Source organism: Delphinapterus leucas, chromosome 8 (assembly GCF_059928025.1).
Source record: "Delphinapterus leucas isolate spDelLeu-1000000601 "Yukka" chromosome 8, BTC_Dleu_Yukka2, whole genome shotgun sequence".
NCBI lineage: Eukaryota > Metazoa > Chordata > Mammalia > Artiodactyla > Monodontidae > Delphinapterus > Delphinapterus leucas.
In genome coordinates this window covers 27,209,585-27,227,727 of record NC_143136.1, presented here as the reverse complement: position 1 = coordinate 27,227,727, position 18,143 = coordinate 27,209,585, and the positions used below count along the sequence as shown (strand labels likewise).

The following is an 18,143-nucleotide window of genomic DNA, read 5'->3' as shown; positions in this document are numbered from 1 at the left end:
TGTTTAACCTCCACGTATCTGTGTTTTTTACAGTTTTTTTTTCCTGTAATTGATTTCCAATCTCATAGTGTTGTGGTCAAAGGATGCTTGATACGATTTCAATTTTCTTAAATTTTCCAAGGCTTGATTTGTGACCCAGGATGTGATCTATCCTGGAGAATGTTCCATGTGCACTTGAGCAGAATGAGTATTGTGCCACTTTCTGGTGGCATGTCCTATAAATATCAATTAAATCTATCTGGTCTATTGTGTCATTTAAAGACTGTGTTTCCTTATTTATTTTCTGTTTGGATGATCTATCCATTGGTGTAAGTGGGGTGTTAAAGCCCCCTACTATTATTGTGTTACTGTTGATTTCCCCTTTCATTGTTGTTAGCATTTGCCTTATGTATTGAGGTGCTCCTATGTTGGGTGCATAAACATTTATAATTGTTATATCTTCTTCTTGGATTGATCCCTTGATCATTATGTAGTGCCCTTCCTTATCTCTTGTAACAGTCTTTAGTTTAAAGTCTATTTTATCTGATATGAGTATTGCTATTTCTTTTGATTTCCATTTGCACGGGATATCTTTTTCCATCAATTCACCTTCAATCTGTATGTATCCCTAGGTCTGAAGAGGTTCTCTTGTAGACAGCATATATATGGGTCTTATTTTTGTATCCATTCAGCCAGTCTGTGTCTTTTGGTTGTGCCATTTAATCCATTCACATTCAAGGTTATTATTGACATGTATGTTCCTATTACCCTTTTCTTAATTGTTTTGGGTTTGTTTTTGTGGATCTTTTTCTTCTCTTGTGTTTCCTGCCTAGAGAAGTTTCTTTAGCATTTGTTGTAAAGCTGGTTTGGTGGTGCTGAATTCTCTTATCTTTTGCTTCTCTGAAAAGCTTTTGATTTCTCTGTTAAATCTGAATGAGATCCTTGCTGGGTAGAGTAATCTTGATTGTAGGCCACCATCACCCTGATACCAAAGCCAGAAAAAGATATCACAAAAAAAGGAAATTATAGATCAATATCACTGATGAACATACATGCAAAAATCCTGAACAAAATACTAGCTAACAGAATCTAACAGCATATTAAAAGGATCATACAACATGATAAAGTGGGGTTTATCCCAGGGATGCAAGGATTCTTCAATATATGCAAATCAATCGATGTGATAAACCATATTAACAAATTAAGGAATAAAGAACATATGATCAGCTCAACAGATGCCAGAAAAGCTTTTGACAAAATTCAACATTCATTTATGATAAAATCTCTCCAGAAAATGGGCGTAGAGGGAACCTACCGCAACATAATAAAGGCCATATATGACAAACCCACAGCAAACGTCATACCCAATGGTGAAAAATTGAAAGCATTTCCACTAAGATCAGGAACAAGACAAGGATGTCCACTCTCGCCACTCTTATTCAACATAGTTTTGGAAGTCCTAGACACGGCAATCAGAGAAGAAAAAGAAATAAAGGAATACAAATTACAAAAGAAGAAGTAAAACTGTCACTGTTTGCAGGTGACATGATACTATACATAGAAAATACTAAAGATGCCACCAGAAAACTACTAGAACTAATCAATGAATTTGGTAAGGTTGCAGGATACAAAATTAATGCACAGAAATATCTGGCATTCCTATACACCACCAACAAAATATCAGAAAGAGAAATTAAGGAAACAATCCCATTCACCATCGTAACAAAAATAATAAAATACCTAGGAATAAACCTGCCTAAGGAGACGAAAGACTTGTACTCAGAAAACTGTAAGACACTGATGAAAGAAATCAAAGATGACATAAACAGATAGAGAAACATACCATGTTCTTGTATTGGAAGAACCAGTATTGTGAAAAGGACTATACTACCCAAAGCAATCTACAGATTCAAGGCAATCCGTATCAAACTACCAATGGCATTCTTCACAGAATTAGAACAAAAAATTTTACAATTCGTATGGAAACACAAAAGACCCCAAATAGCCTGAGAAAACCATAATTCAAAAAGAGACATGTGGGCTTCCCTGGTGGCGCAGTGGTTGAGAGTCCACCTGCCGATGCAGGGGACACGGGTTCGTGCCCCGGTCCGGGAAGATCCCACATGCCGCGGAGCGGCTGGGATCGTGAGCCATGGCTGCTGAGCCTGCGCATCCAGAGCCTGTGCTCCTCAACGGGAGAGACCACAACAGTGAGAGGCCCACGTACCGGAAAAAAAGAGACGTACTCAATGTTCATTGCAGCACTGTATACAATAGCCAGGCCATGGAAGCAACCTAAATGTCCATCAACATGAATGGATAAAGAAGATGTGGCACATATATACAATGGAATATTACTCAGCCATAAAAAGAAATGAAATTGAGTTATTTGTAGTGAGGTGGATGGACATAGAGTCTGTCATACAGAGTGAAGTAAGTCAGAAAGAGAAAAACAAATACCATATGCTAACGCATATATATGGAATGTAAAAAAAAAAAAGGTAGGTGAACTTAGTGGCAGGGCAGGAGTAAAGACGTAGACATAGAGAATGGACTTGAGGTCACGGGGAGGGGGAAGGGTAAGCTGGGATGAAGTGAGAGAGTAACATTGACATGTATACACTACAAAACGTAAAATAGATGGCTAGTGCGAAGCAGCTGCATCGCATGGGGAGATCAGCTCAGTGCTTTGTGACCACCTAGACGGTGGGATAGGGAGAGTGGGAGGGAGACACAAGAGGGAGGGGATGTGGGGATATATGTATACATATAGCTGATTCACTTTGTTATACAGCAGAAACTAACACAACACTGTAAAGCAATTATATTCCAATAAAGATATTTTAAAAATTATATTCTATATGTTTTCCAGTGCATTTGTGGTTTTAGTCATATGCATATATGTGTGTGTGTAAATATAGAGAGATAGAAATACGAATATAGAAATATATATAGATGTAGATATAAATGATACCGATGGATAGATTGGTGACAGATAGATAGATATAGATGTCAGATAGATATGCAGATGCAGATATAGGTACAGATATACAGATTTATACATAGGTATAGATTCTACCATTTCATCAGATAGCATTTGGGAGAGGAGGGGAAAATGAATGTCTTCAGTTCATCATCACTTTCCAGTCCTTTACTTTCTCCCATCTCTCTTTTATTGTTCGCTTTTGTTGGATGTTGCATTCATTTTTTTAAGTGCAGCTTAAATACAGTGTTTACATTATGATGTAATTTTATTTCGGAACAGTTTTCATTGTTTCGTTGCCTTCATCATAGAATTTATATGTGATTTTTTTCAAGTTTCCAATTTTCTTCAGAATTAAAAAGTATTATTAAATGAAAGAAGTACTAGAAGTGTCAATGTTCAAAGTCTTGCCAATCTGAAGGTTTTTGTTTTAAACAGTCCTCTTGTCATTATTGCTATGACTACAAAGGGATAATTGGATCCGTTTTTAGTCCAGCACAGCTCCTCCTCACACTCTTCCTCTTTAGTGTCAATTTAATAAATGCAGCTGTAAGGTATTTTTAAAAAGATATGTTTTATAAAGGACTCATTTTATCTTTAGGTTCATATAATCTACAAGCACAAAAATAGTTCAAACAAAAGGCACTTCTGTCTATTTTATGTACATTTCAGGTGAAATGATCTATCCTTTTATACCCAGTTGAATATAACATGTACAGACATAGTGATTTCTAATTTACTGGTAATTTATTAGCATAAATAACACATAATATCAGTTTGCTTTAAGAACAGTTTCATGAATATAAGAGAGTCAATGGGATCATAGTTTTCTCCTTAGTCTGTGGATAGAGAAAACCTAATTCATGTTAAATTATAATAGCTTCATAAATAGATAGTTTTAGGAGGACTGGTTATATAATTTTTATCCAAATTGGGACACTTTTGAGAGTGAAATGGAGTGCTATCAATAATTATACCAGTTAGACATAAACTAGAACTCTTGAGGAAAATGAAACATTTGGTTACCATATAGTCATACTTTCAGGTTCACTGCAACACATGTAATCCACATTGGGGTTTACCATCATAAAACTACTTGGTGATGAATGGATATTAGCTTTTTTCAAGGATTTAGGAATATATGCAGACTAGGAACTATCAAAGCAAAATAATATTGTGTCCTCTTTTGAATCATAAGGAAAGTTGAAATAATCCAGTAATAACCAAAACTAAATGGTCAAATTATTCACTTTATTCTAGTGGTATTCCTATACTGAATGTTTGAAAACATTCTATGAAATGTAACATAAAAAGGATGTATATCATGAATATGTAGAGTTTAAAGAAAAAATTTGAATGTCACATATCCACCACATATCTTAAAAAATAGGACATTTCCACTTTCTTTAAAGTCCCCTGTATCTCCTTCCCTAATTACTCACCCCTACCTCCTAGAAGACACTGCTGTCTTGAACTTTGTTTTAATCTTCCCTGTGCTTGCTTTATTTTACCACATGAGCTTGTATCCCTAGAGAATATATCATTTTGTTTTGTTTCCTTATGCTGTATGTTAATGAAATTTTTAATGTAATTTAATTTATAAAAATTTTCTTTAGTGGTTAGCATTTTTATGTCTTTTCAAAGAAATCCCAAGGTAGTAATAAATACATATTAAATTTTCCTCTAAAAATTTTAAAGTCTGCATTTCACATTTAGGTCTTTAACTAGAATTTATTGTGTGTATAAAACAGGATTTTTTTTTCTTTCTTTTTTCACATGAAAAAAATTATTCTAGCATAATATATTGATTAATTCATACTTTATTATCTGATGTGTAACACCATCTTAATTATGTGTCAGGTTTCTATGCATGCATGGGTGTAAGTCTGAGTTTTTTTTCTGTTGCATTCCATGTGTGCTCTGAGTTAATCTACTCTGTCTTAATAGCTTGAACTTTGAACATCATCTAGGTTGTTCTTGGCTCCTTACTCTTCCATGTGAATTTTGTAATTAGCGTGTCAGTTTCTATGAAAATATTTTGATTTGGAATTACATTAAGTCCACAGATAAATTTAGATACAGTTAAAATTCAAATTGAAATTCAGATCTGAATTGATAATTCAAAAGTTCTATTTCTTTGAGTACATTTAAGTAATTTTAATCTTTTTAGCAATTTGTCAGTTTTACCTGCATTTTCATATTTGTTGGATTAAAATTGATCATAACATTTTCTTATTAGTTTTTGATCTTTGCAGCATCTGTAATTATTTTTTCTGTTTTTATTCCTAAAATTATTTCCTTTTCTTTTCTTGATTAGGCTTGCCAGATATTTGTCAATTTCATTAGTCTTTTTTAATGGTACAATAGAGATTCTCTCTATTGTATCTCGTTCTCTAATTCATTAATTCCTGCCCTTATTATTGAAGTATAGTTGATTTACAATGTTGTGGTAGTTTTAGGTGTACAGCAAAGTGATTCAGTTATAAATACACATATACGTATAATATTCTTTTTCAGATTCTTTTCCCTTATAGGTTATTACAAAATATTGAGTATATCCTGCCCTTATTTTTATTCTTTCCTCCTTCTTGCTTTGAATTCATTGTATTATTATTTTACCTTGTTAGTTGATTGCTTAGCTCATACTTTTATTTTTTCTGTTCAAAAATTGAGCATTTAGCTATTCATTTCCCTCTAAGTACTCCTTCAATTATGTCATAAATTTTGATAAGTAGTATTTATGTTACAATTTATTTTTAAGTCCTTTTTAATTTATTTAATGGTTTCCTTTTCCATGGGTTATGTATATATGTATGAGTGTGTGTGTTTCAGTTTTATAAATTTCAGAGTTTTGTTAGGTATCCATTTGTTATTGATTTCTAACTTCATTTTCAGATACTGATTCTTTGGAATTAATTTAAACTTGCTTCATGAACTAGAGCATTATTAATTTTTGTAAATGTTCTATGTGTAGTTGAAAAGAATGTGCATTCTCCAGTTGTTGGGCACAACATAGAGGCTCTTCTTTCCTTTTTTTTTTTAATTGAAGTATAGTTGACATACAATATTATATTAATTTCAGGTGTACAACACAGTGATTTGGCATTTATATACATTATGAATTGATCACGGTAAGTCTAGTAACTATCTGTCAACTTTGTCATACAAAGTTATTATAATATTATTGACTGTATTCCCTATACTGTATATTATATCCCAGTGACTTATTTATTTTATAACTGGAAGTATGAAACTTTTAATGCCCTTCACCTATATTACCCAAACCCTGTTCCCCCCTCAACCTCCCATCCCCACCTCTGGCAACCACTAGCTTATTCTCTGTATCTGTGAGTCTATTTTGCTTTGTTTGTTCATTTTTTTGTTTTTTAGATTCCACATATCAGTAAAATCATACAGATTTTTCCGTCTAACTTATTTCACTTAGCATAATACCCTCTGGGTCCATCAGGGTGCAGTGTTTTATATTCAAGTCTTCTATATTCTTATTTTTACCCCTCACCACTTGATCTGTCAAACACTAAGTTGTGTTAAAATCTCCTCTATGATGACAAACTTGTCCATTTATTTTGTAGTTCCAGCAATTTCTGTTTTATTGATTTAGAGGCAGATCGTTTAAAAGTATGAAAAGTATCTGGTGCTATGAACCTTTTATTACTATCTAGTGACCCAGTTTATTTCTAGCATATATAAGATATGTTTTTCTTTGATAATAATACAGCTGAAACAGTTTTATTAGCATTGGTCTGGTCTTTTTGCCAGTTCTTTCCTTTCAACTTTTCTACATCTTTGTGTTTTAGATATGTGTCTTGTAAAAAGCAAGTATTTGAATTTTTATAACATTTTAGTGACCTTTTTTTCCCTAGAAAATTTAGTACATTTGCACAGATTATGATTACTTATATAGATTCACTTCTGTCTTCTTCTGCCTACTTACCACATTTTTTCATCATTTCATTGTATATGTTTCATTATTTCATTTTTCATTATTTCATTTTTCATTATTTCATTGTATATTCATTATTTCATGCCTTCTTTCAAATAGTGTTGAATTTTGTTTTATTTCTCTTGCTTTGGTTTGGTTTAGCTTTGTTTTATTCATTTTTCTTTATCAGCTTTAAAATTATTCTATTTATATTTTTTTAAATTGCATGCATATTTAACTCAGCAAAGTCTAAATTTAATGAATATCTTTACTCTTCTTCCAAACAGTAAAAGACTGTAGAGGGTTTTAACCCCAATTATTGTTCAAGATTTACTTCTTTATTTTTTTTGTTTTAACATTGATAAAGTAGACATTATTTTTATTGATTGTTAGGAAAATGATTTTTAAATTTGTCCAAAAGCTTAGCATAGTCTTTGCTCACCATTTTTCCTTGCATCTCAGACATTCCTTTCTAAGATCTATATCCTCCTGAAGGAAAGCTTTCAGACACTTCTTTGGTGATGATCAACTGGCAGTAGCTCTCTCAGCTACAGTTTAATTGAAAATGTCTTTATTTTGGTTTCATTCTTGAAAGAGACTTTTGATAGAATTAGAATCATAGGCTAACATTTTCTTTCTGTACTTCAAAGATATTATCCCCTTCTCTTCTGGCTTAATTGACATTCTTTTATAGGTAATGTGTCTCCCCCAATTCCTTCTCCCAGTTGCTTTTATTGTTGATCTTCTCTTTATTATTGATCTTTTGCACTTTCACTAAAAAGTTTCTAGCCTATATTTCATATTTCATTAAGTCTGTAAATCATGTAATTGGCATATTATGTCTATTCTGGAAATTTTCCAACTGTTATTTCTTCAAAGATTGTGTCTTTCACATTTTCTCTAATTTTTCCTTCTATAAACTGAAAAGATGCATGATAGAGCTTCTCAGTTTATCCTCTGTTTTTGACAACTTCTTTCATATTTTTCATTTCTTCATCTCTTTTTATGCTGTATTCTGCCTAATTCTCTTCCATTTCACTTTTTCTTTTTTCAGCTGTGTCTAATTTCATGGTTCTTAACCAGGGGTAACTTTGCCCACCAGGGGGCATTTGGCAATGTTTGGAGGAATTTTTGGTTGTCATGACTTGGGAATTGTTATTTGCATCTAGTTGGTAGTTAATAAAGATTCTGATAAACATCTCATAATACATAGTGCACACTTCACAAAAAAGAATTATCTGGCCAAAACGGCCAATAATGCTGAAGGTGAAAAAAACTGATCTAATTTTTGTTTGAATCTGTCCATTGAGTTTTAAATTTCAAGTACTACATTTTTTTATTTGTAAAAGTTCTATTTCTTGTTTTAAAACTACATGGTCAACTTTGATAACCTAATTCCTTCTACTTTCAGTACCCACATTAATCTGTAGATGTATTTGATACATTATGATTCCTATAGCCACAGTCTTTGTAAAGGGTCTGATTCTACACTTTGCTGTTTCTTCCTACTCTGACTCATGGTGAATTTTTTAAAATATATTTTTAATAAGCTTAACTCCTTGAAACTTTATCTGTGCTGATTCTTTAAGACCTGTGTTAGAAGCAGTGTTATTCAGTGGACCAGCAGTTTTAGCAACATCTGTGAGTATGTTAAAAATGCAGATTTTCAGGCCCTGCAACATCTGCATCAGAATCTCTGAGGGTGAGCCCAAAGAATCTATTTTAACCATATTCTCTTATGCATACTCAAGTGACTCTTATGCATACTCAGGTTTGAAGTTTGAGAAGCACTAATTTAAAGTATTCCTCCAGAGAGGCTTTCCATTTCTTTTTCTCAGGCACCTCGAAACATCACCAACCTAAGATCATTTTTTTTTTTAACATCTTTATTGGGGTATAATTGCTTTACAATGGTGTGTTAGTTTCTGCTTTATAACAAAGTGAATCAGTTATACATATACATATGTTCCCATATCTCTTCCCTCTTGCGTCTCCCTCCCTCCCACCCTCCCTATCCCACCACTCCAGGCAGTCACAAAGCACCGAGCTGATCTCCCTGTGCTATGCGGCTGCTTCCCACTAGCTATCTACCTTACGTTTGGTAGTGTATATATGTCCATGCCTCTATCTCGCTTTGTCACAGGTCACTCTTCTCCCTCCCCATATCCTCAAGTCCGTTCTCTAGTAGGTCTGTATCTTTATTCCTGTCTTACCCCTAGGTTCTTCATGACATTTTTTTTTCCTCTTAAATTCCATATATATGTGTTAGCATACGGTATTTGTCTTTTTCTTTCTGACTTACTTCACTCTGTATGACAGACTCTAGGTCTATCCACCTCATTACAAATAGCTCAATTTCGTTTCTTTTTATGGCTGAGTAATATTCCATTGTATATATGTGCCACATCTTCTTTATCCATTCATCTGATGATGGGCACTTAGGTTGTTTCCATCTATGGGCTATTGTAAATAGAGCTGCAATGAACATTTTGGTACATGACTCTTTTTGAATTTTGGTTTTCTCAGGGTATATGCCCAGTAGTGGGATTGCTGGGTCATATGGTAGTTCTATCTGTAGTTTTTTAAGGAACTTCCATACTGTTCTCCATAGTGGCTGAACCAATTCACATTCCCACCAGCAGTGCAAGAGGGTTCCCTTTTCTCCACACCCTCTCCAGCATTTATTGTTTCTAGATTTTTTGATGATGGCCATTCTGACTGGTGTGAGATGATATCTCATTGTAGTTTTGATTTGCATTTCTCTAATGATTAGTGATGTTGAGCATCCTTTCATATGTTTGTTGGCAATCTGTATATTTTCTTTGGAGAAATGTCTATTTAGGTCTTCTGCCCATTTTTGGATTGGGTTGTTTGTTTTTTTGTTATTGAGCTGCATGAGCTGCTTGTAAATTTTGGAGATTAATCCTTTGTCAGTTGCTTCATTTGCAAGTATTTTCTCCCATTCTGAGGGTTGTCTTTTGGTCTTGTTTATGGTTTCCTTTGCTGTGCAAAAGCTTTGAAGTTTCATTAGGTCCCATTTGTTTATTTTTGTTTTTATTTCCATTTCTCTAGGAGGTGGGTCAAGAAGGACCTTGCTGTGATTTATGTCATAGAGTGTTCTGCCTATGTTTTCCTCTAAGAGTTTGATAGTTTCTGGCCTTACATTTAGGTCTTTAATCCATTTTGAGCTTATTTTTGTGTATGCTGTTAGGGAGTGATCTAATCTCATACTTTTACATGTATAAGATCATTTTTTAACTCTTTTTGGGTACAAGGAGCATGAAAGTAGTGCCCGTTCTAGTCCAAACTTATATGAAAATGTGGAATTTTGATTAGAAGTTCTCATTTAAGACTTTTTCTTCTTTTCCTTTTCTACCCAGAGCCAAGACTAGTCATGCAAGCTTACTTCTGTGGGGTAGATCATTTTATTTTTCATGCAGTAAAAGTGACACGCACGTGGGATATTGGCTTTATATAGGAGTGTATGGCCTGATTTCACACTCCACTTTGGACCCAGACATTTAATTTGTGGCCCATTGAAAACCCTTACTCTGGTCTTGCCATAGTCAGTAGAAACCCTTGGGGCATATATTCCTACACTAGTTCACACCTTTCTCCCTACCTTCACCCCAGAATTGTACTTTCTTGTAATTTCTGCTCTCCAATGATCTATCATCTCACGTTAGAAACAAAAACAAAGTGAAAAAAATTGGGGTATTTATCTAGCATTTTTAGGTGTCTAAACCAAAAGATATTTGTCTTCACACCTAATCTATCATATTGTCAGAAACAGGAGTCCTCATTTGGTTTTTAAAACACTTACCCAAGATATTAGCATGATCTGAGTAAGTGTTAAAAATGACTACCCCACCAGACTGTGTACTAAACAATAATGCCTGCCTCTAGCCTGACATCTGAATCATTTCTTTTGCCCTCAGCTACTGCAGAAAGGGGCAGGGACAGAGACAGCCTGTCAGTTGCTTAATGATCTCAGTCAGGCAGAGAATTCAGTACAAGCTAAGTAGTAAATACTGAGTCACAAGCACATGCCCTCTAGCAAATGAGGTTCCAGTGTACACGAAGAACAACAATAACTGCGTATTCCCAGTGTTTTTAAATAAATAGGTATCTTGCATCAGCAATAACTTTATATTTTATTGTAAGGCAATACAAATAGTATGTAATTCCCCAGGGACCACCATAAAATATTCACTTTTTAAAACCAGTTAGTTCCTGTCCTGTGTTACGAGTTTTCAGGATCAGTCAGTGTTTCTTCTCACATAATAAGTTTAGATACAGTCCTTCAGGGAAAGGAATGTATTGCAGTTATAACCTTCAATTAACCATCATATCTTGGTAACAATATTTTCTAGGTCCCCAGGCAAAATAAAGCACAGCTGTTTGAATTAGTATTCTAGTTCTCTTCTTTACTTTCATAAAGGAAACATTCAATATACATAACGATCTTATAAAACGCAGGAAAATGCCAAAGGAAGTCAAGGAAAATTAGCTTGATGCTTGAAGTTTTCTAGCTGTAGAATGTTAGAGAAATCCATGCTGCATAATGCATGACATTTTCTAATTTTAACTAGACAGCTCTGTAGCCATTGCAGAGAACACCTTACATAAAACTGAACCATATGAAATTGATGATATTCTACTATTTTTGACCTTCAAACTTAGAAATTCCATAAGGTTCAACCTAACATTTTATCTTCCTAGTTAAAATTGATTCTTGCTTGTCTGGGAACTATGAAGTTATGACATAATGGAATTGAAGCCACTCTGTGGTGTTCTGTGGAACATAAAAAGGTGATCTGTCAGACATATTAATAAAAAGGAATTTAAATATGCCTACTTTTCATTTAGGACCACCAGCAAAATTGGTATACCAATGGTATCAAATTTTGTTTAGATGTTCACTTTTAACTATGCCTCTGATACTCTGTGGTTCTTTTCATCCATGCAGCATTCTTCTGATGCATTTTTCTCCATTTGTGCTGTGTTTCTCTGTGATGTGAATTCATCCCTATCCATTCTGTCATGCCTCCATTTTTCACTGCTTCTTCAGGTTGCACTGAGCCGTAAGAGGTAAGCTCCATCAAAAGAGGGAAAATTGAATTTCCTTTGAGTCCAGGAAGAATCCTTTGTCTAAGGTATTCTATAACCCTGCTCCTAAAATCAGTACTTTCTAACTTACACTTTGAAAGGAACTTATAAGGAAAATAATTTCCCATAGCCACACCCACACTAGACTGCCTTGAATACTCTTCCACACACACTGTGAAGTTGATACTTGTTGCTAAGTATCTTCTACTAGGATTCATAGTTGAGTACTTAGCTTTGTACCGCAGCAGTATCCTCTGTTTTCTGTACAGTAACATACACACTACAATATCCCAGAAATTGGTAGTACTCAGTGCCATCCCAAGTGTGCTTTCACCTACCAGGTTTATGAGGCTTATAATAAGAAGGCAGTATTTAAGTCACGCTATGTCATCATCCCTTAATTCGAACAGTGACATTTCCAAAAGTTACTGGGTTTGATCCAATTTACATGGACCACATTTATCAGATAATAACCAACCCTCCCTTTAATGTTGTGCTGTATGGTTAATTAATGGGAATTATTTTGATAATCTCAATTCTATTTCCCAACTTAGATTAGGATTTCTTAGGGCTGGTAACTGATGATGTCTGGGTTTTATCATAAGAAGCTTTTCAGAGCAGAGAATTAAAATTTCTTTTCATTCAAAACACCTTGAGCTTCCTAACCAAATAAAAACATATTTTCTAAAGAAGGCAAGCCAATCGACATAGGAAACCTTACATAGCACAATTTGGGTTTTTTATTCATCTTCCGTTAGTCCTCTCAGTGCCATCTAATAGTTAAGAGCAATTAAAGGAAAAAAAACCCACCTCTGCCCCATACATTTGAGTTAGGTTAAGTTTTACCCTTGTTCGTCATGAAGGAGCCAGGGTTCATAACATAATGCTATTCCAGCAGTGTTGTTTCTGTCTTCCCATCATAAAGCAATGAATCCCATTGTTTTTTATTGGAAATGTGTCAAAATGTGACAGGCTAAAAATAAATTTGCATCACTCGCCTTGCCCTCCAGACTGGCGTTCGTTTTTAGAGATAGATGTTCCAGCCTTTTCCAGATGCAGATTAGCATATCTGAGATGTTTAGTAAAATGAATATTTAATACAAGAAGAGAGTATAGATATTTAGTCGGTATATTATGGCACCACAGTAATGATAGGTTTGATACAGAAAGTCATCTGACCCTTTGCAATCTAAAGTCTTTCTATCCCTGTGACCTGCTGCCAAGTCTTGGCACCGATAGTTTCTCATCATCAGTGTCCATCTTTTATTAATGATAGAGCCTCACCATTGTGTTTATCTTGTATTTTGCTTTTTCACATAGATTAACTTTGTCATGGCAATACAACATATGCTTTGTAAAATTAAGTCCCAACATAAATAAATTTCTTATTAGAATTCTTGATGGTTTCATTTAAGTTTTAGACAATGAGAAAATGCTTAATGGGCTAACTTACTTGAATCATCCAGGGTATTTGAGATAGTGTGGTACTCCACAGTATGAAGTAGCCAACTCTGCCTGAAGAACGAAGGGATTAAGGAAGGCTTCTTGGAGGAGGTAACTAAACTGAAGCTTAAAGTGGGAATTTTCCAGATGGAAAAGGGGCTTAAAGGCTCTGCAAGTCATGGAAACAACACATGGAAACGTATGAGATGTCATATCTGGGAGACTGACCAGTTTGACATAATTGGACCACAGAGCACTTGAGATGGGGATAGAGAGAGGTGAACCAAATAACGAATGTCAGTTATCTTTATTCATTGATGACTAAGGTAGATTGAACCTATAATATATTTTAAATGGGAAAATAATGTGATTATACATTTGTGTTTTAGTAAATAACATTATATGACATTATTGTCTCTTTTGTTTTTTTTAATTTTTTGGCTGTGCCGCATGGCCTGTGGGATCTTAGTTTGCAACCAGGGATCGAAACTGCACCCACTACATTGGGAGCGTGGAGTCTTAACCACTGGACCGCCAGGGAAGTCCCAATTGTCCCATTTGTAAACAGTGACTTTCTACATGCATTCTAGAAATCATCTTTTCCCAAGGCTTATATGAGTATAAATTAAGACAATGTAGATACCAAAGAGGAACTAGTACAGATCTGGGCATGAGAGAGACCTGAGATTGAATCCTGTGTCGATTTCTTCCCAGCTATATAATAGTGGAAAAATTATACCTTATTTTAAAAAAATATTAAAATAAAGATATTGTTTCACAGGGTTGTTATGATAATTACAATTTATAAAAACTTATTGGCGCATATTGATATTCTCTGTATATTAGCCCCTATTTTAACATTATGGATCGATGGATTGTTAAGAATGCTATTGCTTGAACGATGAAAACGGTTTCAATTTGAAAACGTGCTTACTAAGCAACCTATGGTTATTAGGTAACTGAGGTGATAGCTAATATTGTGATGTATATTTTTTTAACTGGCACAAATGAATTTTTGATGTATGTACTTTTTGTGACCTGTTGACCTATGGGAAACTTCACACTCCTTCCCTTATTATTATCATTTTTTTTTTTTTGGCTTATAAAGAATTCAGTAGATATCTCACTCTTACCAGTTTCTGGGTATCAACTAAAAGCTGTTTCTTTTATTTTTTCAAGCACGTCTTGACAAGATGGAGCCATATTTTTATTTTCCTGAACAAATGCTCTGTTTTTCATTTATCAATTAAGCAGTTTCCTCTTTGTCATTTTCAATTGAAACCATGCCTATTTGAGCAGAATTTGGTCTGTTTATGAAAAATTGGGGAAAGAGACTAACTCAATCTAATTTATTTATTTGTTTGTCTGTTTTTCATTTCAGGCCCCATTTTATTCTCTGTTTTCTCTCACAACTCAGCCTAATGTAATAAGTTCTTCCTTTTCTTACTAGGCAAAACGAGGGAGCAGTTGCACTTGCTTGGAGCTTGTGGATGGTCCTACATAACAAAATCCCTACTGACACCTTTGGTTAACATACGACTAGTTCTAGAAATTGAATATGTGTTTGCATCATGTTAATTTTAGGTTTAAAAAAAGCATCATATTTAAAACCTTCTGATTAAAAATTATTTCACACTTAAATCCCAGCTGTCTCTGAAATATGCAAAGAGTCATGAAATTACTGGATATTCTCCAAAAGGAGAAAACTAAACTCAGAAACCTACTTAAAATGTCTAATTTTTCAATACCCAAATTTGCCTTCATGGATTCATTTCCCAGATTTCCCACTATTATTGTAACCATGCTAACACTACCCTGGGAAATATGGCTAAACTAAGTCAAAATACGGAGACGAAAATAAACTAAGAGTATATAGTCATTCAATTTAAGTTCAACTTCATTGTTTGTTAATCCTACATTACTCTTTCCTTAACAACCCTACTCAGGAAGCGCCTGTAGTAGCCAGAGCAGCGCTGTTCCTGGAATGTGCCCGTTTTGTTTACCGCTGCAACCGTGGCAACTGGCCAGAGTGGATGAAAGGGCATCATGTGAATATCACCAAGAAAGGCCTTTCCAGGGGACGGTCTCCCATTGTGGGCAACAAGCGGAACCAGAAGCTGCAGTGGAACGCTGCCAAGCTCTTCTACCAATGGGGAGACGTGAGCTTTTGATTTTCTTCTATAAAAATTAGGCTGAGTGAAGTGAAGAAGTTTTGTGTTTATGTTTCTTCATTTGTTTGGGAGACAGTTTATTGAGTATCCGTTATGTACCAGGCACTGAACAGAACATTTCAGGGGAAAATAAGTGTAATTCATTTAATCTTCCCAGTAAATCGACAAAGTTAGACATTATTATCTCTTCTGTCTCTTTTCCTGGTCCTCTGCCTCTTTCCTTCCTATAAATGTACATTCTCAGCATCTCTTATAATTGCTTCCTGTATATTCTGCACCAGGATTACATTTATTCCTGTATTTTCAACTGTTAGCTGTATGCCAGGGGCACACACTTCTCTATCCATAGCACTCTTTGGATCCCCGACCGGCATCACCAACTGTACTTTGGAGGCATTCACTCAATGTCCTGAAACTCAGTCTGACCAAAATAAAACCCTTCTCTCCATTTAAACACACCCCCATCTTGAATTTTCTATTCTTATTGATAGTACCACCATCATCTAAGATGACAGCCTTGAACATATTCCAAACCTTCTTTTCTTATTGATTCCACCTCTTCCATGTCACTGATGCCCTTTTAGGTCAGAACTTCATTACTTCTCATCTATATGATGAAAGCATTTTCCTATTTAGTCTCCTCCCACAATCTCCCCTCATCTGACCCATCCTACACACTGCCAGTAAAATCATCTCCCTTTGGCGTAGCTCATCTAAAAGCAGAACATTCGTACTTATCTTCCAGCCTCCAGACTTGCTCCCTCCAATTCATTCTTCAAACTGCTGTCAGAGTGATTAGGCTAAAATGCAAATCACATTATAGTGCTTCAGTGGCCCTCCTTTTCCCTTGGGATAAAACCCAAATTGCTTAGCCTGGCATTGCTGCTCTCTCCACAACCTTTGTTCAAATCACACCAAGATTATGGATGATAAAGGCAAATGAGCTAATGTATCTAAAAAACATTTATCTCAATGCTTTGCATCTAAGAGGTGTTCAATAATAATGTTATTATATTAATTCTTGCAAGCAGGGTATATGATTTTTCTGTGCATTGTTAGGCAGCTATCACAGTGTTCCTCGAATGAGTGATAAGGTTCTCCCCCACTCAGAAAGTACCTTTCATCCTTCTTCAGAACGCAAAATGAAGTCCAGCTTCATGAACTGTAGGATCTAGTCACAATCTACCTTTCCAAGCCCTCAGGCACATTATTTCCTCTCACAGAATTGTGCTTCAACCAACTGGCTTATTTGTCAGTCTGAACATGTCAGTGCATTTCCCTGAATATGGATATTTTGAAACTCTCCATCCGGAATATCCACTTTTCCCCTTCCCCATTAGCCTACACAGCAATTCTTCAGAATCTACAGGAATGAAACTTTGTATGATCCTCTGAGATGAATCTGATTTCTCCATATTCTAATAAATAAAGTGCTTTCAGTCTTTTACACGACTGTTATTTTGGTATGTTATTACCACCCCAATTGACTGTAAGCTCCTTGAAGTAAAGAGCAAGACACAGAGTCAGATACCCTATTTGACTCCAAGTTCAAGGTTGCTGAGCAACCTAGAGCAAGTCTTTCAACCTAACTTTCCTAAGTGCCAAACAATGATCCTTCTTTATGAAGGTTTATAATCTACTAGGGCACATTAAACAAAGATACTGATGTACTATAATAATTTATTCAACTTTATTTTTACTTAATACGTAACAAATTACCTCACCTAATAAATATTTGATGAATGAAAAAGGAATAAACATATTCCCAAGGCACTTTTCTGGTCTTAGAAGAGACAGAGAGCACTAAATTATTATTTAGGTATTTAGTGTTATCCCAGACAAGTTCATTTTTTGAGCAACCTTTTAAGCTTTATGAACTGTGGGTTTAACTTAAATTGCTTGGTTTCAGCATCCTGGGAGGATCGATGTAGATTTTTTTTTTCCCCTGTGAATCTCACTATTAAATCTGCTGGCTCCACTCCAGACTCATAATTCCACTTCTCCTTCCTTAGAGAGGATTTCCAAAAGAGTAGCATCAGGACAAGGCTTTTTGTTGAGGTGGTGGTTTTTGCTTTTATGTTTTGTTTGCTTAAAACTTCTCAGGTTAGCAGCTAAAATTTTAGGATGCTGTGATATTTTTCTACACTGCTTTCTTTCTCCTTTTTGTGGTTTTTGTTACTCCCCACTTAATTCCAGAGTTTAAGCAGACACCTTTGTTTTCAGATAGCCAAGACGTTCAAACAACTTGTGTTTTTATTTAAAGTGTTCTGGACATATCTTTGTCAGTTTCCTGTAGTGAATCTAATCTCTTGCATGCCCAGAATGTAGTAACTTTTCTAAATATTTGAAAAAGATGATATAGGAAGAAAAAAGAAAAGTAGCTGGAATTTTGCTCGTATTAATGCACAGAGTAACCAAACTGTCAAATTCTATGTTCAGTGTTCATTTTAGCTTTTTGACTCTCTTTCTTAAGCATGCATCTCCTCTTTTGTTGCATACAATTTGTCATTGGAAT

At 34.9% G+C, this 18,143-nt stretch overlaps 1 protein-coding gene across 1 annotated transcript in view; it reads left to right on the top strand.

Annotated features, from left to right (window-relative positions):
- The window catches only part of UNC80 (unc-80 subunit of NALCN channel complex), a 240,407-nt gene that overhangs the window by 90,649 nt on the left and 131,615 nt on the right, over positions 1-18,143 (top strand). The window contains exon 23 of the mRNA XM_089916431.1: positions 15,404-15,616. Within this exon, the coding sequence (XP_089772557.1) occupies positions 15,404-15,616 (213 nt within the window). The remainder of the gene's footprint in view (positions 1-15,403; positions 15,617-18,143) is intronic.